Source organism: Podarcis raffonei, chromosome Z, assembly GCF_027172205.1.
Source record: "Podarcis raffonei isolate rPodRaf1 chromosome Z, rPodRaf1.pri, whole genome shotgun sequence".
Classification (NCBI taxonomy): Eukaryota; Metazoa; Chordata; class Lepidosauria; order Squamata; family Lacertidae; genus Podarcis; species Podarcis raffonei.
Window position 1 is genome coordinate 9,446,604 of NC_070621.1, and position 26,103 is coordinate 9,472,706.

Genomic DNA, 26,103 nt, shown 5'->3' on the forward strand with positions numbered 1-26,103 from the left:
GCAAACATTTTGAATGTATTAGTATTTTAGTAAATGTGTTTCTGTATTTCTTATACATGTAACCGGCTGGATAACCGCATTGCACAATTAAACAAACCACAAACTTCATTTTTAAATCATTTTTTAAAATTAAATTTCCCCAAAAATTAACACATACATTTCAATACATAGTGAAACATTTTTCTTTGTTTTTGTTTTTGTTGTTGTTGTTGACTTCCCACCTCCTTATCCATGGTGGCTTATTTCTCTCCCTCTGCAGCACCTTGTCTTCTGTCTCTTATATCTAACATCGCTATGATCTTTTAAGTTCTTCTGTTGCTCATAGTTCAAATCCTGATCACGTATCTATCATATGTCTTTAAATAGTTTGAAAAATGCTTTCATTCTTCCATGGAAGCATGAAATTCAAAGTGTAACTGTGGTTCGGTTAACTTACTGTTTTGGGAAGTATGTGTTAGGTTGGATTCACCATTAAAAAGTCAACTTAGGTATTCAAATTTATCCCAAATCTGCAGCGCCACCTGCGTCCCAGGTGGCTACCTACACTCTGTTAAAACCATAGGTGGGGAACCTCAGCCAAATGTCACCTTCCAGGCCCCTCTATTTAGCCCCTGAACTTTTCCCAGGCCACTTTGCTTTGTCCCCTCCTTGAGTGATTTATTCCTGGCTGGGATGTGTCCTTGGACTCTGATAATGCCTCCTGTTTGCCTGGATGGAGGATAGATAGGGCTGTGTGAGTGTAGGTACAAAGCAGCCTGCTATACAGAGGTCAAATTTACATCTGTTGCTCCACCCACTCTTCCCTCTGGTCCTGCCCACCACCCATGGCATTTGGCTCTTGGGAAGACTGCTGAGAAGGTATCCTCTACCTCACCTTGAAAGACTGGACAAAGGTCCAGAGGAGGATCCGGATGGTGTAGCCCTGGCGAAGAAGCTTGATGAGCCTGGCTGCCCGAAACAGGCGGAGGAAGCTGAGGTTGATGAAATTGTCCTGCGGAGAGGAAAGGGTTTTGTGTCCTTCAGACACAGATGGGATCGGAAGCCACAGCCCGCAAAAAAGAAAAGAAAATTACCAGCTTCGCGTTCTAAGCAGCAAATCGGCCACCAGAAAACCTTCCAAAAGAAACATTTGTCAGTGCAGGTCACTCCACATGCAGCATGTTTGAGAAAACTCCTCTCCACAAGAGTCCCTCCCTTGGCTATGAAGAAGGTAGCCAAAAAAAAAAAGGAAGAGAAAGGCGGAGGGGAGAGATCCCTCTTATGGATTCCTGGGCTTTCAACCCTCCCACCCTACACGTTAAGGGAAAGTAATGGGGAAGTATTATCAGCTGTGATTGTGTAGGCTGTGATTAGGGGATGTCTAAAGCAGCCTGTGTCAACCAGGGACCCCTCATATGTGACTGGACTACTGCACCCACCCAACCTGACCATTGGGCCATGCTGGTTTGGGGCTGATGGGAGTCACGAGTCCAAAACAACGTCTAGAAGGCACCAAGCCAGGGAAGGCTCATATGAAATGAACCTACCTATGCCTAAAATCAATGTCAAGAAAGATCAGGTGTGATGCTCTCCATGCTATATGAAGGGAGAGGGCAACTTACTTTGAGGTAGTTCAAAACCATGTTAGCAGTTGAGCTTGGATTTTGTGTAAAATCTCTCCACCGCCCCAGTGGTGTTCTTGTTTGATTCTGCCTTATTCTCTGATTAACAACAAATAAGTCCTCTAACTATCCAATCCAACAAAAATGATGTTGGTGTATGAGAGCAGGGGACTTCCCATCTATTCGGCAAATAGTCTCTGGGTTTGGCGTGAAGCCAATTAAATCAGAATGGGAAATTTTAGCAGCCTCATTTCAGTTTGTTTCCTTTCTATACATATAAAAGCCCACTTTGGGTTTCCTCAAGAACAGAGCAGGGAGAGGTACCACAGTCAGGCAGGGGCCTTGAAGGAAAGCTAAGCAGGTTAAAGACTTGTTTTTTCCCCACCACCCTTCATCTTTTACCATTTGTAGGGGTGGGGAACCTCAAGCCCAGGGCCCCTCAGGTCTTTCTATTTGGCTCACAATGGCACTGTTCTGCACCCTGACCGCTTTTGACTGGCTAAGACATGTCGTTCAACTCTGATCATTCATTTTGCTTGCCTGGATGGAGGACCGAGACAGATGTATGTACAAACTTAACTATTATTCAAAGGCCAAATTTTACACCCATTGCTACACCCACTTTTGCCTCTGGCCCTGCCCACCACTGATAGCTGGCCCTTGGAAGATTGCCGAAAAGAAGATGTGGCCCTTGGGCAGAAAAAGGTTCCCCACCCCTGTACTATTAGATGGCTTCCAGGATGAAAGCTGCCTCTCCAACCCCACCCCACACACCTTGCTAATTTAAGCTCAAGAGACTCACAGGTTTATCCGGCTATTTATTCATATGCCAGTCAGCTGATGGTTGCACCAGCAGTGCTACATTCCACCAGCTCTGTCAAGATTCAAGGGAAACAGCCGCTAAGCATGCATTTGGCTTGGCCGGCAGTTTTCTGTTTGTTTCTTTTTAAAGAGGTAAGCAGCTCAGAGTAGGGTGTCTACACCATACATGGGACTCAATCCTCAAATAAAGAGAAAAGAGAAAAGGAAAAAAAAGAAGAGATGCCCACCAAATGAGTAGACAACACCGAGCAAGCTCACAGCAAAGCAAAGCAAGCAAGAATTCTCCTGGGCTGCTCAAGGTGGACAAATGGAAAAGCTAAGAAATCTTAGTTTCAGTTGTGTTATTTTTAAGCTGTTCATTTGTGTCCCACCCGCCCCTGCCCTCAAGTTAATATACCTGCCTTTCTTTCCTGATGGAGGTTCAAGGTTTCTGACAGCATCAAAACAACATAAAAATGGTACTTTTTAGCAAAAATATAAATTCAAGTTGCCTTTATTTTCTTTTTAAATAGCTGTGTAGTAGTAGTAGTAGTAGTAGTAATAATAATAGCAGCTTCTAATCTGCATTTGAAGACTATAATTAGGAAACAAAAGGAATATATATGCAGGGTGGAATTCCACTTGCAATTCTGTCCTTGTAAACTCAGTTTTGATGAATGAATTTACTAATCACGTAACTTTAAATTGTGACCATTATCAGTTGCTGATGCCCTGGCATCCCTTTGGCATAACATCAGAGCAAGTAAAAATTTTGAGCTGCTCCAAAATAGTTTTAATAGAGCATTCTTCAATATGACACACCCAATTCATATTTTTTTCAAAGACACTCCCCTAACTACTTTCTTTAAATGTGAGCTACAGCTTCTGAGACTAAAAGTGAGCTAGAGGAAGAATATCTTCTTTGTGACAAGTCAATTAGCAAACTTAAATTCTCAGCTATCAAATTAAAGACCAATATGTGGCCAGGATGCTAGACTGTTGAGTAAGTGTATGTGAAGCGGGTGAAATGTCCACATCATGTTACATTGTTAGGGCAGCCAGTGGAAGATAATTTCTCTACTTGGGGTTCTGTTGGACTTGGGGATTTGTGGCAGCTGCACTCCCAAACCTGCTGTTTGTTCCGCATATTCAGCTCCTTTCCATAAACTGTTGTCTGCTGTTGAAGACTACATAAAAAACTGGGGATAAGTAGCAGCCCTGGAAAATTAGAGTTTATCAGCATTTACAAAGCTCTCACAGGACCATTCTCAGCATCAGTTTGCAGAGAACTCAGTGGCTCGAGCAACAGAAACAGCCAGCAGAACCAACTCCTGTCCAATAAGTCTAGGCAGTCAGCATGCACAGAGAGAGGTAACTCAATACATCTGTATTTCTAGTTTCCAACAATATTGAGTATAATGTCAGTCAAGAGTGGCTCAAGACCCAGGACTCATATGCCTGGTCTTGGATTGCCTATTTTTAAATTATTATTTTTTTTAAAAAAAAACTTTGATTACAGCAGAGATTGTCAGCGTGATTCCTGTGAGTGAAAATTTGCTCTTGGGGTCTTCCCATGGCACCCATGAAGTGTCTGAGCCCCTCCAGAGTCCTCTTGGTCATGACATGGCAAGGATGGTTACCTTTTTCCTCCCCTGAAATGCACAGATGTGAAGGAGGAAGTGGGAAGAATGATACTTAGAATGATACCAGATCTGTTGGATCTGGATCTGAGTAAAAGCCTTGGAATAGTGAAGTGGATGAGCATGTGCTGGAGAGGAGAGAAAAGTGACTAGAGAGGATGTTCAAGGCACTTGCTCAAAAATCTGCAAAGTGCAGTCAAACCCCAGGCAGTGGCATCGCAAGGGGGGGGTGGGGGGTTGCACCCCGGGTGCCATGTCTGTGGAGGTGACAAGAAGGCACCCCACGGGGCTCGCGGCAACATGAGCAGCCATCACACCGCTGCAACCACATGTGGAGCATCCTCCGTTCGTGGCAGCAACCATGAGAAGAGGATCCCGGCACTGGTGGCAAACCGCTATGTACAGCGCATGTGCAGCGTCGCTATGTACAGCACATGCGTCATACGTAGCGATGCCACACATGTGCCCTACGTAGCAATGTCCCGCCCCGGGTGGCATGACGTCTTTGTTCACCCCTGGCCCCTGACTCTTATAATTTAAATTTATAATTTATAATTTAGGTAAAGGGACCCCTGACCATTAGATCCAATCGCAGATGACTCTGGGGTTGCGGCGCTCATCTTGCTTTATTGGCCGAGGGAGCCAGCGTACAGCTTCCGGGTCATGTGGCCAGCATGACTAAGCTGCTTTGGCGAAACAGAGCAGCGCACGGAAATGGCGTTTACCTTCCCGCTGGAGCAGTACCTATTTATCTACTTGCACTTTCACGTGCTTTCAAACTGCTAGGTTGGCAGGAGCAGGGACCAAGCAACGGGAGCTCACCCTGTCACAAGGATTCGAACCACCGAGCTTCTGATCGGCAAGTCCTAGGCTCTGTGGTTTAACCCACAGTGCCACCCGCATCCCAATTTATAATTTAAATGGAGGCAAATAAACTTTTAAGTTTTCATATGTAGACTATTAACATTTCTTGCAAATAGATAGCAGTTGGGGTAAAGGGCCCAGAAAATCTTGTTGGCACACCATAACTCAGTCAGAGTTGGGGTTTTTTCCACTGCTCTCTGAAAATCAGCCGAAATTTGCATCTATGCATATACATAGATCCATATGTTATGGAAATGTGTTGCGGGCCTGTGTTCTGAGTCTTATAAGTACCCAGCAATTTCCATGTTGTCAGTTTCAATAAATCAGAACAGACCCATTGAAGCCAATGGATCCACGTTAACCATGGCTGTCTGAAGCCCAATGATTTCTATGTGTGCATTCTCCACACAGCCCAAGAAAGAAACAATTAATATAATTCAAATATAAAATGTTTAACACCAGAACTAGCCTTTTAAAACCGGACCTCAGAAAAGACAAGGCAGTGAATGCAGCAAGCAAAGCATAATAATGTTGTTAATTTACAATGCAGATGCGAGTTCCCCCTCTCATCAGTTATAGGAAGACAAGGAATGAAGAAAGAGTAAAATGGCTACTGGTAAAATGGCAGATTCTATCCAATTACCAAGTAGCCAATAGAAAGATGATGGTACAAAGCAAAGCCCAGTCATGACCCACAATGCAGCTAGACAGACAGGGAAGCTTTATTTCCCCATCACCAGTGCAATCAGAAATCTCACAAACAAGGAAAGTGAAAGCGAAACAAATATTAAGGAAAAATAAAAAAGCAAGAAATTTAAATATTTTGTTTTAGAAGAAATTCAATGCAACCAACCGTGTCCTATACTTGACGTTTTCATGGATGAATATTTTGCAAGGTTATTTACAAGTTTTTGAATTTAGATAATATTTTTTGGGTTTTTTGGGTTTTGAGCGGCAGGGCAGGCAACATACAGACGGAGACATGGGTTTTTCGCATTGTATGTTGTTGATTGGATGGCGTGATTCAGCAGGAAGGGAAGGGAGAAATAAAACAGAAACAGAAAAACAAAAAGAGAAAATGAGTCATTGGGAACAAAAGCATAAACTTTGTACGGGAAAGGGGAGTGAAGGTGCTTATTTTTAAAAAGTTACTTTTCTAAGAACAATAAAGGCCTGCAAGGAAACACAGTGCAATCAAACCATTTGCATTTTGTACCATAATGCAAATTAACACACACTTAACAAACACCTTTTTGGGGTGTCTTTTTAATATTGTTATTATTCCCAGGCAAAGAGAGAGATGCCAGTTTCATAATTTGCATTCAGAGAGATCCTGTCACAAATGTTTCCACAGTTTCCTTATGTGGCTAAAGGCCAGTTCACACCACTGTGGACGCTTCCCGGCCGTCACTATTTTGGAACAGGATCCAATCACATGTCAGATTCATGTTGCTCAGTTCTAGCTGATTAGGAGTTCTTGCACAACAAGCCTGATCCCCACCCCCATGAACCTTTCATGATAAGGAAAGTGACAGGAAAATGCACTGGAAAGTATAATGCTTGCTCTGATGCAGGGGTCGGCAAGGTTTACATGCCATGGACCAGATCACTCCCACAGAGATCATCTGTGGGCTGGACTGGTGCAGTGTGACACCGGAAATCGTGTCTGCGCATGTCCACAGCACTGGAAATCACTTCTGCGCATGCCCAGATGCCAAAAATTGCACCAGTGCAGAAGCAATTTTCGACGTCTGGTCATGCACAGATGCAATTTCCGGTATCTGCGCATGTGCATACGCGATTTCCAGCACCATTCTGTGAGTCCCTGCGCTGTGCTGCTTTAGCGCAGTGCACGGGGGACTGGCTGAGCAGGCAGCTCGGTTTGGGGGTGGCTCGTGGGCCGGTAAAACAGTATTTGTGGGCTTAATCTGGCCCATGGGCCGCATGTTGCCAACCCCGGGTCCAATGCAACATCATATAATCTCTCCACAAACAAATCAGATTTGACATTCATTTTAAAAAGCTAACATGGTGTAATCTTGCTGCAAACAAATCAGGAGGAATACTCAATGAACTGGTAGCTGGCAGCACCTGGTGTGTGCCCATTTACACTTACACATGTGGTGGGAAAGCCAGTGGCATATGCAGTCAACACAATGCCATCCTACAGGATAGTTTAAGTTGCAGGGGCACACCATGGGCACCAATCACTGTGCCCTGAGACCCTGCAGTTTCTCAAATGCCCTTCTTATATGATGCTTGCTTGGGCTAAGAGGCAAGGAGAAACAGGAGGACCATCAACAATTGCAGGGTTTTCCCCATTGTTTATTGATTATTCTTCTTTATTCTATTGGTAGCTTTCTGAGGACACTGAAAGAAACTCTGAGACAAACATGGAATTGTACAGCTGGAAGGGATCTCCAAAGGTCATCTAGTACAATCCTCTGCAATGCAGAAATCACAGCTAAAGAAACACTGACAGAAGACTATCCAACCTCTTTTTAAAAACCTCCAGTAGTGAAGAGTCCACCACCTTAGGAGGTAGTCTGTTCTACTGCCAAACAGCTCTTACTCTCAGAAACTTCTTCCTAACAATCAGAATCTCCTGGTTTGAGTAGTATTCTGGAGCAGCTTGTTCCATCCTCTATGTGACAGCCCTTCAGGTATTTAAAGATGACCTCTTAGTCTTCTCTTTCCCCATGCTAAACATGCATGCTTACACGCTAACCAAACATAGCTACGACTAATTGTTAGAGGAAACACTTGTCATGAATATGTTCTTTTACTCCCATTGGAGTCACACACCAGAGCCTAAATTAGCCTGTCTCAGCTCGGTTCCTCCAAATGTTGTTGGGACTACAACTCCCACCATCCCTCACTATTGGCTATGCTGGCTGGTGCTGATGGGAGTTGGAGTCCAACACCTTCTACATTAAAATTTGCCCTATGAAATGCAATTGAATCCTGCCCCAAAACCAGTTAGTGGTGTAAATCAATTTGATCCTTTGCAGTAATCAAAGTTAAATTTAAAAGTCTTCCCTGTAAATCAGTTTGAAGTGAGTGCTGGCAGGGAAACTGACATACCTCCCTTTTATTTGCCTGCAGAGATAGATAGATATAGATAGTTAGATAGATATAGACAGAAGAAAGAAAGAAAGAAACATAATTCAAAGCACTCACAGAGGAAATTACAAATGACACAATAATGATGCTAAAAGAAAAACAAATTTATCAACACATTTTTCTCTCCTTTTATCTTTATGCCTTGGCACTTCTGCTGGTTGCTGAGCCACTCCTAGGGAAAAAAGGGCAGTGGATGACCAGGTGAGCTGGCATTCTTGGACGAAGGTACTAGCTCTTGGATAGCTGCCCTGGAATACAAGCTGAGCTCCCTGAAGCTTGCTATTCTTCTCAGAAGTGGCCCTGTCCACATAGCAGTGAGCTGTGTGGTCAAACTGAAGTCATGCCTAGATTATCTCCCAAGATTCCCCTTCCTATTTGTGAGAACACAGGGTATCCAGTGTTAACTCTACTTAGAGATGACCCACTGAAATTTTTAGGAATGGCTAACTCAAGTACAGTAACAGACCCACGCTGAGCAAAACTTAGTTGGTTGCAACCCATAGGTCCATCAAGCTCAGTTTTGTCTAGGTTTACTGGTCACAGCTCTCCAGGATTTCAGAAAGGGACCACTCCTATGCTCTAACACTGAGGTATTGATCTTCCATTTGTCTTGCTTTGACCATAGGAAACTGCCTTCTTCTAGGGCAAATCATGTTTTTCAACTATCTCAATTTTTGTCTACTTTGAATGGTAGTGGCTTTCTAGGGTCTCAGACAGAATTCCTCTTCTCCCTCCAAAAAGCCCTGTTCCATTTTAATTTCATTTCACTGAATTTCACCAACAGTTTTTTTTTCTGGGGTGGGGTTTACTATTGTCAGTGAAAATAGAACAACTTCCTTATATTTTCCTAAGGTCTTGGCAAGTGGCTATTTTATGTTGGCTGCCATTTTGAATCCTTTGTGCTGCCCAAAATCTTCTGTTGCTGCAAGATATTGTGTGGTATGTGTGTGGTGGCCACACAAAAACAGTGGAGAATATTCAGAGAAATCCTGCTAAGTGGACCACATTTTCTACGCATGAGGGGGATGTGTGCAAAAGAGACAGTAAATTTCAGCAATTCTGTTTACTGAGAAATTTTAGCTCAGCTCTGAGTAAAATTCCTGAATGGAGACATCATAAAAATGGGGTCCGAACATTCCAAAATTGCTGAGCTTGGACAGAGCAACTGGGAGAGAGCAGAGGAGGTGGGAATGGCTGCATACACAAATACCTCCTACCTTCCTTCACTGTTCAGAGACATAGTTTCATAAAAGACATGTTGACAGTAAAAGAATATAAATTACTGGCTTGTTGACAGTAAAATACAATAAATTCAAACCACAGATGGTTGAAAAATACATCATTGTACCAGTGACCAAACCAATTCAAAATATACACAGTACTGCCTGGGATAATGCTGTTGGAGGGTTTACAAAAGTATCATTTCAATCCTATACATCTATACAAGCAATGATTTCTTGGCTGGGTGGCCAGCTCCAGAGGGGGAAAAGGATATGGCTTCCAAGACTAGCAGAGGGTACATAGCTCTCCAAAGTGGTTTATTGGCTGGGTGGGTCAGAGCTGCAAGGCTAGCTTCCTGGCAGGTGAGTCACCATTTGTTACTGGTAGGGAGAGGAGCAAGGTGGCAGGCAGGTCAGCATGGTGCAAATGCACTGGCGAAGTCAATCTGGCACTGCTGCTGGTGGATTTTCCCTGTATGAATCTTCCTGCTGTCTTGCCCCTCTCACTCACCAGTAAGCAACAGTGATCCATCTGCTGGGAAGCTGCATAGAGTGGCACTTCCTTATACAGTGAGCTGCTTCTGGCTCTACCACAGTGCAAGGGATGCCTAAGAAGGCTGAGGATGCTTCAGTCAACTTCCTCTTGCAAATTAAGGGAGCTCATTGAAAGTGCTCTGCTGGAGTCCCCATAACTGCTGCCAGTCCTAAAGCCAGCACTGTCTACAATTCAGCCAATATCTCTTTGTTTCCCACCCCATCCATTCTCCCAGGGTCTAACCACCCTTTATTCTTTTTCTTTGTTATTACTGTTTCTTTTCAAAGAAGAGTTTTAAGCCTCTTCCCAGCCAATGTCTCAGTAAAGAATCTGTCCTCCATTTAAATGCGTATAAAAATGCCTTTCGTAAAAATGTAACAAGACTTTTTTACACTACACAAAATTTGGAGGAGCAATGAAACATCAATAAAAATCTCAATGAATACTGATTGGTAAAAAGATAATTTGCTATGCAGTAATTAGTATGGAAAGAGGGGGGAAACCCCCTCCTATTGGTGCCACCGGTGCTAATTATTAGGGTGTGTGTTCACCAAGAACTCAGCTGGGAAAGGAATGCTAAAATCTTCTCTCTTCATGTGCTGTGGTGCTGATGATTATTCTCCTCTGCATCTGGAATTTTATTTATTTAAAAAACAGTGACAAGATTGCTCATCACATTGTTATTGTCAGGCCCTCAGATTCTGTGGGCAATTTAGGAGAAGGATCTGGGATTGCAGGACCTGCTGGGGAATGACCAAAAAATGCACTACCATAGACAGGAGAAAGAGGTTAAGAAAGAGCAATTGGAATAAAAACATACATATATCAAAGACGCGCACAAAACCAATTGTTCCTAACAAAGCAGAAGGACATAGTCAAGAAGGAAGCAAATATGAGGGGTGAGGAACCTCTGTCCCTCCATCTGTTGTTGGATTCCATCTCCCATCAGCCATCCAAGAGTCAGGGATGGTGGGAGATGGAGTCCAGCGACAGCTGAGCCTTTACCAACCACAGGCCTCCAACTCCCATCTAGCCCAACCTGCATGGCCAACTTCTGGATGGGCAACAGGTTTTGGAAAGGATGACCTGAACTATTTGGGAAGGGTTTACAAAATGGCATTGACTTCAAAGAAGATGCTGGGGACTATTTAATGCAGCTATGGCACCTTCCAGCATAAATTATGCAAATTAAATGCATTTGAAATTGGGTTCCTGCTCCATCAGAGGGATTGGGAAAGTGCTTTGACAGCAACTAACTCTATACCCTGACCATAGGAACGCTACAAGCACAGCACTCCTCCTAGTTTCCTGAAATATTGTTCAAACATAACTTCATTTTCTTGAGGACAAGAAACATTTGGGGGGGAGCAAAGAAAACAAAATGGTGCAATTCCCAGTGGATTGTATCCAATTAAGTTCTACTCAGTGTAGACCTACTGAAGTGAACGTACTTAAGTTAGTCATGACCATCAATTTTCTGTGTAAGACTACATTGGATACAACCCGCAGTATTGAACTATACACCCAAATACCAAATTCCGTATTTGGGCTTACTTTTGTATGGAATCACAGAATAGACCCAGTCCTCTTTCCATCTAAATCACTCTGCTAAGTGACAGAAGAGCAATATGAAGGTCAGTGCAGGTGTAATTATGTAACACAGACCCTCAAATTAGCACTAAGGGACTGGGACCAGGTTGGGAAATTACACACAGACCCTGTGCCCCAGACTCTCCTCTACTGCAGACAACCCCCCCCCCCTTTGCAGACAAATTCCTGAACTAATCCCCTTTACTATGGTTGGAGGAGGGAACCAGGCAGTTTGAGACAAGACACAGTGGTCACTCTGGTGGAATCCTCATGGTCCTGGGAATTAGGTGATCCTGCAAAGGCGAATCTCATTCTCTGGAGGCCTTTGTACAGGAGAGAGGAGAAGTTGACTTTAACCATGGTTAATATACAAAGCCAATACTAATTATGGGACATAACATCTAGCCATGGTTAAGAAGCATGGGAAAATCCCCTGCATGTGAGAGGAGAGAGGCTGAGAGGAAGGGGAAGAGGGCACGTGATTCCATAAGCTGCTCCTGTTTACTTACTCTAGTAACCATCTAACATTATATACATTTACACCAGGAGTAAATAAATCCCCCCTTAGGTAGTTTATTCAAAAGCTCTTAATATTTATCCTAAATTTACATTGCAATTGTTGAATGTTGGCTTTGCAGCTCAGGTTCCTTCTATCATTTCTCCCAGTCTTCTGACAGACATCATTTCATAATGACCTGCCAACAGACTGGGGAGAAGATCATTTGGCCTGCATCCCCCCCAACACCATTTTGTTGGCTAAAGAAAGCAAGTTTGCACAGTCTGTACTCACCGCAATCTCTGTTACTAAAATATCAGTAATACTTCCCAAGACTGTGACAAAATCAAAGATGTTCCAGGCATCACGAAAATAATTCTGTAAGATCAAAAGCAACAACAAGCAGCATTACTCAGAAGTTTAAACTGCATGCTAGGCTGCAATCCTCACCCCCACTTACCTGACAGTAAACCCCATTTAATTCAATGGGAGTTACATCTGAGTAGACATGGGTAGGCTTGCATCCTAAATCAGTTCTCTCCAATCTGATGCCTTTCAGATGTTGGTGGACTACAACTCCCATAATCCCTGACCATCAGCTATGCTGGCTGGGACAGATTAAGTAGAAGTTGAACGACATCTGGAAAGCACCAGGTTAGTGATGGCTGATCGAAGTCATTTCTCTGGAAACTACAGACCTCAATAATTTGTTGTGTGCACCATGTAGTTTGATGGGAAGAGTGAGTTTCCTATGTTACACCACCCCTGAATTGCAATTTAGCTAGGAGGATCTCTAAAACGAATTGCAGAAGTGCAACAGCCTCATAAAGCCACAAATGCTACAAGCCTACAAAATATTTTACGCCATCTGCTAAGAGGTTGGAACCTAACTTTTGATGCTGGTTGCAGAGAAGGGGAAGCATCCTTCTTAGTTTGATCTATGGTTCTGACTAGGGAAGGAGCAGAACACAAAAAAGCCCACCCAGACTAGCATCGTCTTCTCAACCAGGTGCTCCAATGGGAAGCCCTCAAGGAGGAACTGAGCACTTGTGATTCCTGTCAACTTGTATTCAGAGGCCAACTAATTTTAGTTTCCTCCCTATCGCCATCCTCATTGCTAACAGGCAGTGCTCCTCTTGCACTGGTTTTAAGTAAGAAGCCAAGCAGATGGAGACTGGTTGGGAACAGAATGAGGTTGGTGGGGCAGTGTCCCATTCACCCTAATGCAGCAGCCTCCACTGATCAAGAGACGTAATGGAGCAGCCTCCAGGCTTCCAATAGTGGAGGCAGAACATAGCCATTGTGAGGCAATGACTTTGGAAAGGCCACAGATTTCCCCCACTCCTGCTTGACAAAATTCAGCAATAAAACAAAACAGAATGGTACACTTTTGAAACAAAACCAAATTCATTGGGAACAGCAAAAACCCAGGGAGAAATATGAAGAAGTGGAATTTCAGGAGCATTTCTGGTGCTGAATGAGAGAGGACAATGAAAAAAGCCAGCTCATACCAGGGCGCCAAAGGCAATGATCTTCAGCACACACTCCAGAGAAAACATGGATGTAAACACAATGTTGAGGCATTTCAGCATATCTTCATATGGCTGTGGGGCACCATAGAACTAAATCAAAGAGAAAGAAAACAGGTTACTGGAAAACATGGATTGCAATCACTCATGCATTGCAGGGTGTTGGACTAGATGGCCTTTACGGCCCCAACCATACAATCCTATTATTCTTAAACTCTTAAAGGGTTTTTTTTTAAGTTTAGTTTCATCCTCGTTATTCTTTTTTTTTTAAAAAAAATAGTTGTTATTAATGATTTTGTTGTGTTACAAAATAGACAAATAAGTGGAGTGCAACTGGGGGTAAAGAGGGAAGAGTGATGGGGGTTGTTCTTTTGTTCTACTGCCTAGTGTTAATGGAGGGGTTTGTGTCAGAATCACGCGGATAGGTCCTTTGTATATACATTGATTTGTATGCTGTTGCGGCGGGGATAGGTCATTGACCTGTTGTGCTGTGTATTTGATAAAGGGGAACCACACTGGGGTAAAGGCATCCTTTTTTTCCCTTGTCCTTGTGCTAATTTAAGTTTTCTGGCTAACTTTTCTAGTAGGGCAGTTTCCAGACACTGGAAAGACCTATCAGGAGTGAACACTGGTATCTACAATATATAAAATATTACTCCAAGACACCACAATTAAAAATCAATGAGAACACATCATAGGATACGAAATAAACTCTACCCAATGGTCAAAAACGTGGTCTAAACCACCATTTAAATTCATCTCAGTCAAAAAAGAGAGAACACTCTGAAACTTATCTACGATGCTACCTAACACCAAGGAAGTTTTCACTAATATACCCAGAAACCTCATCTAAATGCTGGAGAGGCTGCACCTCCATAGGCACATACCTCCACTTGTGCTGGAAATGCCCCAAAGTGCAATCCTTTTGGATATCAGTGCTGCAGAAAAATCTCCAAAGTAACAAAACAGGTAGTAGAAGTAACTGCAGAATTAGTCTTATTAAAAATCTTCCAGGATAACAACGTACATGCACATGACAAGGAACTCATAAGTCACTTACTCACAGCAGCAAGAAACACCCTCCTACTTATTCTTTATTGTTGAAGTTTGTTAATGTTCATGCAGGAGCCAGGAGATGTATTGCCTTTGTTTGCATCATAGCAGGGATGTGGAAAAATGTGGCCCTCCAAATGTTGTGGAACTACAACTTCCATCACCCTTAATCATTGGCCATGGAGGCAGGGGTTGATGAGAGTTAGTCAAACAACACTTGGCTGGTCAGAGGTTCCCTGCCCATGCATTAAGAACATATGATGAGCCTGTTGGATCAGGCTAGTGTCCAATCTACGTCCAGCATCCTGTTCTTACAGCGGCCAACCAGATGCTTATCAGAAGTTTGAAAGCAGGACCTGAGTACAACATTACTCTTGCCTCCTGCAGGTTGCAGGAGTTGGTATTCGGAAGCTTATGGCCTCCAATGGTGGAGGGAGAACATGACCATCAAGGACAGTAGCAGTTGATAACCCATTTCACTAAGTACTCATTGAATTATCACACCATGGTTTGTCACTGCAACTCTCACGAGAACTGCTAGCTCCCCTGCCCCCTGCTTTAAAAAAAAAAAGGCAAGGAAATCAGCAACCTTCATCATCAGCACGATGGTGTTGAGTGCGATCATGACCATGATGAAATACTCGAAAGGAGGAGACACCACAAACTTCCACATCTTGTACTGGAACGACTGCTTGTTTTGAGGCATGTAGCGGGTCAGGGGTTTGGCACTTATGGCAAAGTCTATACAGGCCCTCTACAACAAAAGGAAGAGAGTGGGGGAAATCAATAGAGAAAAAGATCTGCTCACAGTTTTCACCTGCATCCAGAGTTAAGGAAAAGCTTCCAGATCCACAGTTGGCTCCTTTACATGCCTAGCCCTGGCTATGGAGTAAGCTATGAGGAAGGGCCATAGCTCAGTGGTAGAGCATATGCTTTGCATGCAGAAGGTCCTAGGTTCAATCCCTGGCATTTCCAGGTAGGGCTGAGAGAAAACTCTGCCTGAAATTCTAGAGAGTCATGCGCCTGCCAAGGCAGACTGTACTGGGCTACCTGTTTAAAGTGTCTGACTCCGTATAAAACAGCTTCTTATTAGGGGAAGGGTCATAGTTCAGGGGTAAGAGCATCTGCTTTGCATGCTCCCAGCAAGGCTGGGAGAGACTCCCTGCCTAAAACCTTGCCAGCCAGTGTGGACAGTGCCAAGCAAGGTGGACCAATGGTCTGACTCTGTAATGTTAGCACAATGGGATGGGTTAAACTGCAGATGTCCTGGCATATAATGGAAATACTTTGATTTGCAAATTGATGTCAAGATATCTAATTTTGTCAGGGAGGCAAAAATCCCTCAGGGCTGGATGCTTAGCTAACCCTGCAAATATGAAAAAAGAGCCTTTCTCCATCTGGTATCCTGAGAGAGTACCTCATTTTTCTCAAGGCTGCATTCAGACATCACTTTGTCACCCTGCTCCTGGAAGGTGATGATGATCAAAGCCACAAAGATGTTCACGAAGAAAAAGGGGAAGACGACAAAATACACCACATAGAAGATGGACATCTCCATCCGGTACCCAGGGCTTGGGCCTTGGTTCTCATACGTTGCATCAACAGAATGCTTTAAAACACTGTGAGAAGGAGGCAGAGAAGGAGCAGGCAGAGATTTGGATGAATGGCTGTAACTCTGCATCAACTTTGCATGCAGAAGGACCCAGGGCTTGGGAAATACTCTTGTCTGAACCCCACCCCCCACCCCACCACAAGGCACGAACGTGCCATACAAACTTACGTTGGCCACCCCTCTCCTGTGGAGACAGTGAAGAGTGTCAACAGAGCCCAGAGGACATTGTCATAGTGGAATTCGTATTTCTTCCATTGCCTGGGCTGAGCTTGCACATCATCTTTTGCATAATCGAGATACTGGCCCCTGGAAGGAAGATGGGACACAGAATCAAAACAGGAGAATGTGGAGCTGGGCCTTACTTATGATTGGTGCTGACACCCTCCATGGGTTACCATCCCTCAAATATGCTGCCTCCATTAACCACTATTGTAATTATTTACTTCTCTTTTTCTTCCTCAGAATGTAAGTTTAGCATTGTCAGTGTGGACAAATGCTAAGCTATATAGCATCAAAGGTTGACTCTGTATATGGCAGAATCCTGTTTGCAACTGCATATTCAAAGGCTTCAGTATGATCCGGAAACCTGATTGCTCCAGATTGTGTGGAATTTTTTTGCATAAACAAGGGCTCTATTCTTGCAGATGCTCATGCTATATATGTGTGGATGCCAAGCTCATCACCCCATGTGGTCAAGGCTGGAGGCAGCCACATGGTTTCATTCATGCATTGGTCAACATGTGGGTGATAACTTCTGAATGGGGTGTTTGTGTTAGGAATAGAAGAAGATGAGCCTGCTGGATCAAGCCAGTGGCCCATCTAGCCCAATATCCTGTTCTCACAATGGCCAACCAGAAGCCTATGGAAAGCCTGTAAGCAGTGCTCTCTGCTCCAGCAACTCTTCTTCAGGATACTTACTGTGGAGGCAGAACACAGGTAGTAGCCATTAATAAAGATCCTCCATGAATTTGTCCTTTAAAGCCATCCAAGGTGATGGCCATCACTAACATATGTCGCAGCGAGTTCCATAGTCTAACTCTGCATTGCTTGAAGAAGTATCTTCTTTTGTTTGTCCTAAATCTTCCATCATTCAAGTAGGACCTGAGCAAAAAAAGCCCTCTCTCCTCCTGAGGTTTCCATCAACTGGTCACCAGAAGCATACTGCTTCTGATAGTGGGGATAGAATATAGGCATCAGGGTTAATAGCCATTGACCCTGAAGGCTACATTCTATCTCCACAGTTGGTGGGTGGTATGCTTCTGAATCATTGCCTGCTTGCCACTCATGGAACCAATGAGCAAGTAGGCAATGGCAGCTCCTTCTCCTCATCCTGTTCACCACTACAGTTGTTGTTATCTGCTTGTTCACTCCCTCTGGGTATGAGGGAGAGGCCGGCGGTCTGCAAATAGTAAAGAGATGCAGGAGATCCAGGAGGCCCTTGTCAGTGCACCTCTTGCTCAGACCTTGGAAGAACTAGTTAAATTTCAACTTGTCTCCTAAGGATCTAATTCCAGTTCATATTTGTCCTTTTACAAACCAAACCAGTTCATGCTCAGTTCATAGTTCAACCAAATGGTCATTGGGGAACCTCCCCCCCCCCCCCAGCGTTCAGAATATTACAAACTGCTGTGCTGAAGTATAAAAGGAGAAATAAGAAAACATCAAAACACACATACAGAACGGAACATAAATTGTTTATTTCCCCAACCATTATTATTTTTAAGTTTAAAGGCCTTCTATAAGGAGTAGAAAAACACATGCAAGAGAACAAACATGAAGATGAACTAGAAATCATTCAAAGTTCTCCAAAAGTTAATCCACGTTCAGTTCACCCAGCAGTTATGAGAACTTTCGGCTGTAGTTCAGAGTTTTTGGCATTAGTTCACTGAACTTCATTAATCTGAATTAGTTCACTTCAAGCTCTGGGGTAAGAGCCATAAATCAGTGATCAGTGAGCATAGGCTTTGCATGCATATGGTCCCAAGTTCAAGTCCTGGCATCTCTGCCTGCGACCCTCTGCCCCAAATCCTGGAAAGTTTCTGCCAGTCAGTGCAGAGAAACTGAGCTAGATAGACCCAGTTGTCTGACTGTACAAGCTACCTATGCTTCCTGAGTTCACTGCTCTTGCAGGGGTACAGGACCTCAGCAGGAGCCCAACCATCCCAACCCTTCACACTGGAGCTGCTCTCAAGCTCTAAATTCTTGCATTGCAAGGGAGAAACACTAGAATTTGTAACAGGACTAGATTACACTTAGGACCCTTCCAACGCTACAGTTGCAAGATTCTATGAAAAAGCACTTGACCACCTTCTAGTGACCAGGTCCCTGAGCTTCTCACACACTAGTCACAAGGAAGGACACAGCAACTAGATGCCCCATCCCTCCAGCCCCAGCTTAGCTCAGGTCTTATCAATCAGGTCATACTGTGCATCAAAACATATTTATTTGTTTGATCTGGGCACCTGCAGTCTTTTTCCAGCTCCTTGGACTCGTCCGTGCAGTAGAAGAATCGCCCTTTGAAAAGCTGCACCGCTATGACTGCAAAGATGAACATGAAGAGCATGTAGACAATGAGGATGTTGAGGACATTCTTCAGAGAATTCACCACGCAGTCAAAGACTGCCTGCATATAAGAGGGGGGGGGATTCAGAAACAGAATCCATGATGAAGTATAAATCAAAGCAATTTACAGCAATAAAAACATAAAACCATACAATAAAAATCATTCAAAACGGACAGCAATTAGCCATTTTGGAAAGATGTACTCTTAATTGCCTGCATAGGCCTGGTGGAATAGAAAAGTTTTCAGCCGGTGTTTAAAAGTTGGAAGAGAAGTCAGCAGAGTATTCTTATAAAGCCACATTGGCTTGGATCCTGCCCTCTGCAATGGGAAAAGCTCCTTCTGTCTGTGAAGTGGGATTAGGTGGAAATGAAGATATATGGCACAGGTGATTGCAGAGGCAGGTCCAGGGATAAGGAATAGCAAGGCAGAAAGTGGAAGAAGGGACTGGCAGCACGGGTCAAGGGTAACAAATCAGTAGTGAGGAAGGGAGCACCAGCAACTGGAGAGGCTAAGGTAATCATGGATGGATATGAAGAACAGAGATAGGCAAATCTATCCGTTTTCATTTCTCTTCATTTCTCACTTTACCTATTTTAAGAGCAGCTCCTCATCAGCTTTCAGAAAAAAAGTCTTCATGAAAATTCATCAGCATTTTAGTGTGGTATTTTTTTCTCAGTAGGCACATTTTTGTATACCAGTTTGCCCAGTATTTACATTTTCCCATAACATGTTCACTTTTGAATGTCCCTTCACTAATATGTGCATTTTCATGCATACTTTCCACTAATATTTTGTCCACATTATTTCCCCTAGTTTTTGTCTGCATGATTTAGCTGAAGAACTGCACCACAAAATTTGACCAATTTTGAAGAGTGTGTTTTGGTCCTTGTATTGTTTTGGAAAATGGCAAATTAGGTCAGTTTGCATTGAAATGTGAACCAAATCAAATCCCACCCCCCACATGCATACTCAGAAATGAGATTACGCACTACCTCATCTGCCAGGGCAGATGGGTTGAGGATCACATCATACCTTCAGCTTTGGCAAACGTTTGATGGTCTTCAGTGGCCGAAGGACTCTCAGAACTCTCAGGGACTTGATGGTGTTTATATCTTTGCCTTTGTTCCCTCTGCAAGGCAAGAGCACAATTCTTTGATTCTTGCAAGATTCAGGCAAAAGCCTGGAAAATCCTCACCCCAGGCTGGACACTGCTGCAAACCTAACCAGGTCCACTCAGAAGTGAGTCCTACTGTATTCAATGGGGCTTATTTGTGTGTAAGTGGGGTTTGAAGCCCAACAGTGCAATCCTAACTGTGTCTACTCAGGCATAAGTCCTGTTGTATCCAATGGGACTTACCTGCAGGCAAGTGGGGTTAGATTGCAGACTAAGCCCTCCCCTCCCCCCTGAACTTGGCTCAATCTCTTTTGGTGTGGCATAACAACATAGCAAAATGCAGGTAAATTTTCTTTTCTGCAAGGCTGAACAAGAAACAAAAGGTACAACATATGAGGATATGGGTATGGGAGCTCCTGCTGGGGACTTCTGCCCCAACTGCCCCCAATATATTCCAGCCTTATATTTGAATTTTCAGCTTTTTTCATTACCCCCACCCCAGAAAGCCCCCACTATACAGAAACTCAAAGGAAATACATGCAACCAGACGTTCCACCCAGTTGCTCCCACCTCCTAATATTTCAGCCAATGAATGCAAAGGCACTGGGATGATTGACAAGTACTTAGGCAATAAGTACCTAAAAATAATTTGAGATTAAATTTTATTTTATTAAAATTAATCCAATGAATCAAATAACTTATTTAAGCAGCATACCTCTTACATTGAGATGTTTGCTGTTTCATATAGATTAAAAATGCCCCTATTTATGCCCACTCTCTCACACTCCAGGCTATTAAAATGTGTAACAGCCTACGTTTGTCAACCATGCCCAGGCATTTGATGAAGACCCTTTCACAAAATGTAGGGGAGGAGGAAAATCTATTTTCAAAGGGAAGGAGTCAGCAAAGTTGTTATCCGTGTCACCATCAGAGCAGGACTTCAGGGCAGACGCCCATGGCCACCATCAGCAGGATGAGCTGGAAGGTGCATGAACTCAGCAGTTTGCATTGTTAAGTTACATACATTACCATCTGTAGAGTGGTGGAGGTGTAGGACCATTAAACCCTAAGTCTAAAATTACCCATCTGCACCACTGCCTACGATTCTTAATGGAAGGAGGGTGGTGGTGGAATCAAATCTAACCTTTCCCTTTCAATTGGGGTGGGGAATATTTTTGGCCCAGTGTGCCAGATCCTCATCTCCCCCACCCCCTGGGACAACTTGGGTAGGTGGGCAAGGACAACCCACCTGTCAGTCAACTGGCATAATGATGGCAGGTGATTCCCAGGCGGGTGGTCTTGCCTACCTGTCAATGAGGAGAGATTGTGGGGAGATTGTGACCAAGCAGGACTGAACTCCACATGCATCATCTGATTAATCAGGGGTTCAGTCTTGCTTTCTCCAGGGATCGGCATTGTAAGCACCCAGTCCAGCCACGTTTCTACATGGCAGGTGTAGGACAGATGGGCATGGTCTTTGGAAAACAGCCTTGCAGGCCAAATCCAGCTCACAGGCTAGAGGTTCCTCACCCACTGCTATAAATATATTACCCCTCACAGGGGAAAGCTTTTGGTGACGTACAGCTACCCTGAAGGATGCATCACAACAAAATGCCTCCCTAGACTAGGGAGCCTGTGGCCACCTAGATGTTCTGGGACTCCATTATTCCTATTGACCATGCTGGTTAAGACTAACAAGAGTTGGTCCAACAACACTTGAAGGCTCATAAGTGTCTCATCCCTGCTCTAGGCAAACAGAGAGAGAAAGGAGATCATGATGGTGAACCAAAGAAGACACATGTCCCTCAGTCTGAAAGACTCCATTGGTTTGCTTGCTTTTCCATCTCATGGGCCCTGCCTAGTTTCCTCTTAAGACGGCATGCCACTCAAACCATGCCAAGCCATGTAATATATGCACACATATTACATGCCTGTAGTGATAAGCGGTGGTAACCTCTGAACTGTTCATGCACATGTGGGGTTTGAGAGGTGGTGGTGGTGGTGGTGGTAATGGTGGAGTTATAGCCAGCAGAGGTTGGTGGCATTTCTTTCTTCTCAAAGTTCATTTTTAAGGCAAAGGTGCTCTTTGCCTCCATATCAGCATCTGGAATGGGAGGGGAAAGGTCCCCCACTCCTATATTAAAGTAGTGAGACAGGTCAATCTGCTTGGGAAAAGTAAATGAAGCCATTCAGAAGGGCTCTTTGTTAAGCAGTGGAGGTAAGAATGGGAGGCTCTGTCAAGTTTGGTTTCTCTCAGTTTCACATTTTTCAAATCTAGGTCAGTTCTCCACGTTTCAACATGTATGCAATTTTTTTTAAGTCATTCAGAAAATTGATCAGTATTTTAGTGAGTATTTATCTAAATATATACACTTCTGTATGCAATTCTTCCTAATATGCATGTTTTTATGAAGTAGTTTCTCCTGATATAGTGCATTTTTGCACATCATATGCACACTTTACCCTGTTATGTGCATTTTTGCACACATTACCTATCTGGAGATCTGCACTGCAAAGTTCTGCAAAGTTCTAATTTTGAAGGCTGGCTGTTTCATTTTGTGTATCGTTCTGTAAATTGTGAATTAGGTAGTTTGGGGTTTAAATGCAAATTGAATAGAATCTCTCCCACCAGAATCTCCAGTCTGAAGGTAGTCTTCAGCTGCAGCTAACTCTTACTATGGCTAGAGTGAATTTCTTAACTGGCAAAAAGCCAGTTTGCTTGTTGTCATTTTTTGATGACGTACAGTCAATTCATTATCCAGGCAGACAGAGGAGACCAGGTAGTTTGGCCTCTTAAAAGGAGGCAATTTCATCCAGGGCAGGTGTGGGACATCTCTGGTTCTTCAGATGTTCCTGAACCCCAACTCCCACCATACTTGGCCATTACTGGGGCTGATGGGTGTCACAGTTGAGCAACATCTGGAGGGCCAAAAGTCCCCCACACCTTGTCTAGGGATAGCCATACCCAGGAGCAACTTATAATACACATACCTATACAAAACCTCACATACAAAACCTCTTTTGTTTCAATGGAGGGAGGCAAGATAAAATGAGCCACATTAAAATCATAGTTAAAGAAACCTTGGTGAATAGGAAGGTCTCTACCTTATGCTAAAAAATAAACTGCACAAATCAGGTGGCAGGTGAGGCTTTCTGGGGAGGACGTACCCTCCCTCTCTTCACCTGAGTCTCCTCTTTTGACTTCCATATTGCATTAATGAGATTGCTGTATTGTATGTTTTATGAATGTTTGTATTTTAATGGATTTTAATGCTTGAGTCTACCTGTGAACTGCTTAGAAGCCTATTTTTGACATTAAGTGGTGTACAAATTAAATAGCAGTACTGTTAATAACAACAGCAAAGGAGCCATGATCTGAAAAGCTCTAGGCTTGGCGACCACGTACCTCACTTCACTTAGCAGAGACACCTGGATCACAGCATCTAAAGAGGGCCTTGGGGGGGGGGAGTCATCTTTCAGATAAGTTTTTATGACTCCAAAGATTAAAGCCAACTCTTTAGGTTGGTTTGTAGGTTAAAGCTAGCATTGGGAAAGATCCTGGGAGCCATTGTGGCAAGTATAGCATTTGCATAATACAACTCGCATAATGTCCAGGCCCAATTAACAATCCAATTTTGGTCCTGCTGCAATTCTAGGCTTGATTTTAAAGGCACTGCAGTCATTGACGTGGATGGCTCCCAGAACAGCTAAGCTCCGGGGCAGAACAGAGGGCATGGCTGCAATAGCATAAACTCAGCTGAAAGCTAACATGGGCAAAACATGAGCCCATTAGCCAAGGAAAGGCAATGTCACCAGATACAGAAAAATGACAGGCAGTGATGGAATCAGCATGACACAGATTGCCGGGAGGGTGTGGCTGTGTGAATGTGCAGGCAATCAACAAGCTGGCAAGGGACAACAGTAATGCATTACCCCATGAAACTCCTACAGAGAAGATCCCAGTGAGAAGAAGAGAAAGAAAGAGCAGAGTGTCAGTGGTGGGGAAGAAACACACATCTATGCAACAACTCCAAAGCAATGGCACAGAAAGTAACACCAAGGAAATCGGACCTCCACCCTCTCCATTTTCACAAAGCAAACGGGAAAGTGAAACAACCATGTGCTTGCATAGCCAAAGCTGGCCAAAGACATATTTTCAGTTTAGTAGCATGGATGGAAAGTCCTTTTCAGTCAAAGTGGCCTTCCAGATCATCCAGCTCCCATTACTCCTGACCTCCCATCCGCTCTGACGATGGGCCATACTGACTGGGGTGGATGGGAGTTTGTGTCCAACAAGAACTGACAGGCCCCAGGTTGTACTCGGGCTGGGGAGCCCCAGATGCAAATGTCTCTTCAGGCTGTGAAATTTATCAGGTGATTTTGAGCCAATCGTTTTTTCATAGTCTAACTTACCTCACAAGGTTGCTTTGCAGCTAAAGGGGAGATTTCCCCAACCACATACACTAGCTTGAGCACCTTTGAGGAAAGTTGGGTTAAACAAAATGTCAACAATAATAATTCTATACACTGATTGTAGGTTTTATGTTAGCAAGTATCCCACTGGAGTTAGCCTCTCCTCTCATTTCCTCATCCATCCATTGCTGCTCATCACTTCTGGTTCAAGCCACGGAACAGCAGGCAAAGGATAAATTATATGAGAGTGAGGCAGTTTTGGTTTTCACTGTTAACATCAATTTCTGTCAAGTTTCTTATTCTTCTAAACATAATTTTAGTTCCACATAAGTTCACTTTTCTTTTTTAAGTCCTCATGAAAATTCACCACCATTTTAGTATGCATTTCTTTTGAAGGATACTTTTTCGCAAGTGGCTTTTTAAGATACCGGTATACGCAGTTCTACAAGCAATTGCCCCTATTACAAGGGTGAAGAACCTTCAGCCCTCCAGATGTTGCAGGACTACAATTCCCATCAGCCCTAGCAAGCACAACCAATGGCCAGGGATAATGGGAGGGTGTAGTTCGGCAACATAAAGCAGGTCAAGGATTCCCCATGTGCACCCTATTATCATGCATTTTCCACTAATACGCAAACTTTACCCTGGCATGAACATTTTCAAACACTAAATTCAGAGAAGTGTGCATTTTGAAGAGTGGCTGTGTTTTGATTCATATGAGAAGTCTGAATTAGGTAGGCTCATCTTGAAATGTGAACTGCACTGAATATCTCTTCCACCCCTAGTTAGGAAATCAGCTCCACCCACCTTCACACAGGTTCCACTAGCTGCTGCTTGCAATGCACTTATGTGAAGGTAGGTAATTATGCCCAAAGCTCACTATACTCCATAGATTCCGATATCTGAAGAGCTGGGATTTGCCCATTTCCTTACTTTTTTGTGCTTTTCTGGTCAGTGGTAGCCATTTTGGGGCAAAAACCTTGCAGGGAGGGAGGGAGAAAGCAAGATGGGGAAAATTAGAGAGCAGGAGAGATGGGACAAATCAGTTTTTCCTTTGTCTCTCTTTTGCTGGTTGGCTCCAGCCATTTCAGGAAGAAACCCTGGAGAGACGGGGTGGAGAGATCAGACAAATCCTGGATCAGATTAAGTTCCCATAGGAATCAACTGAAATCAGGAATTTGTTATGTGAACACTCGCCTAAGGAACAGTTCCCAGGAATTGCATTGCATTTGGTAAGTTGGACCTGTGAGTAAAAAGCCATCAGAGAAGAAAGCATGATTTCTGGGATACAGACACTTGAAAATGGAGAAGTAATTTCCTTTCCATAATACAATTATAAATGCAAACAGGCAGACCTGGAGTCTTGGGACCAACCTAGACGTTATGTCATGTATGCAGTTAAGCTATTGCATGAGCAGCTTTCAAAATGGAAACTGCCATCATAAGAACCTGATATGAATCAGGCATCTGGTAAATGGTAGCAGGAAGGACAAAAGTCCCCTCTGTGTTGGGGTCCCAATCCCTACTGGGGGCTCTATACCTATTTGCATTTCTGGGAGATAAAATCTATTCCCCCCAGTGGGAACTTTAACCCAATGTAAACAACAGGCATGCCCTCCCCCATCCCAATACAGATCAGGACCACAGCAGGAGACAAAGGCCCAAACTCTCCGTGATGAGGTTCCCATCCAGAATGGGTCCCCAACACCTGCAGATTTAATGGTAAGCACCACTGAACATCATTGGGCTTTCTTCCTAGCAAAAGGCATTGATTTGTATGGTAAGGTTGCTCAATTTGATGCTGTTAACAGAATGTCAAGATAACCTTCTCCTCCATTTTCACCATTGCAGATGAAATATTGATCAGCATTTGGAAAATCTTTACTCTGAAAGCTCTACAGCGTCAAAAGTATATTACTAGACGGGAGAACATTGCTACAATATTACTA

At 43.6% G+C, this 26,103-nt stretch overlaps 1 protein-coding gene across 10 annotated transcripts in view; it reads right to left on the reverse strand.

Annotated features, from left to right (window-relative positions):
• CACNA1B (calcium voltage-gated channel subunit alpha1 B) overlaps positions 1 to 26,103 on the reverse strand; it is a 324,850-nt gene that overhangs the window by 44,596 nt on the left and 254,151 nt on the right. For all 10 annotated transcript variants that reach the window (XM_053373456.1, XM_053373453.1, XM_053373452.1 and 7 more), the window contains 8 exons: positions 19,660 to 19,756; positions 18,527 to 18,687; positions 16,233 to 16,370; positions 15,870 to 16,071; positions 15,042 to 15,206; positions 13,382 to 13,492; positions 12,165 to 12,248; positions 875 to 991 (listed from right to left, as the gene is read on the reverse strand). In XM_053373456.1, the coding sequence (XP_053229431.1) occupies positions 875 to 991; positions 12,165 to 12,248; positions 13,382 to 13,492; positions 15,042 to 15,206; positions 15,870 to 16,071; positions 16,233 to 16,370; positions 18,527 to 18,687; positions 19,660 to 19,756 (1,075 nt within the window). The remainder of the gene's footprint in view (positions 1 to 874; positions 992 to 12,164; positions 12,249 to 13,381; positions 13,493 to 15,041; positions 15,207 to 15,869; positions 16,072 to 16,232; positions 16,371 to 18,526; positions 18,688 to 19,659; positions 19,757 to 26,103) is intronic.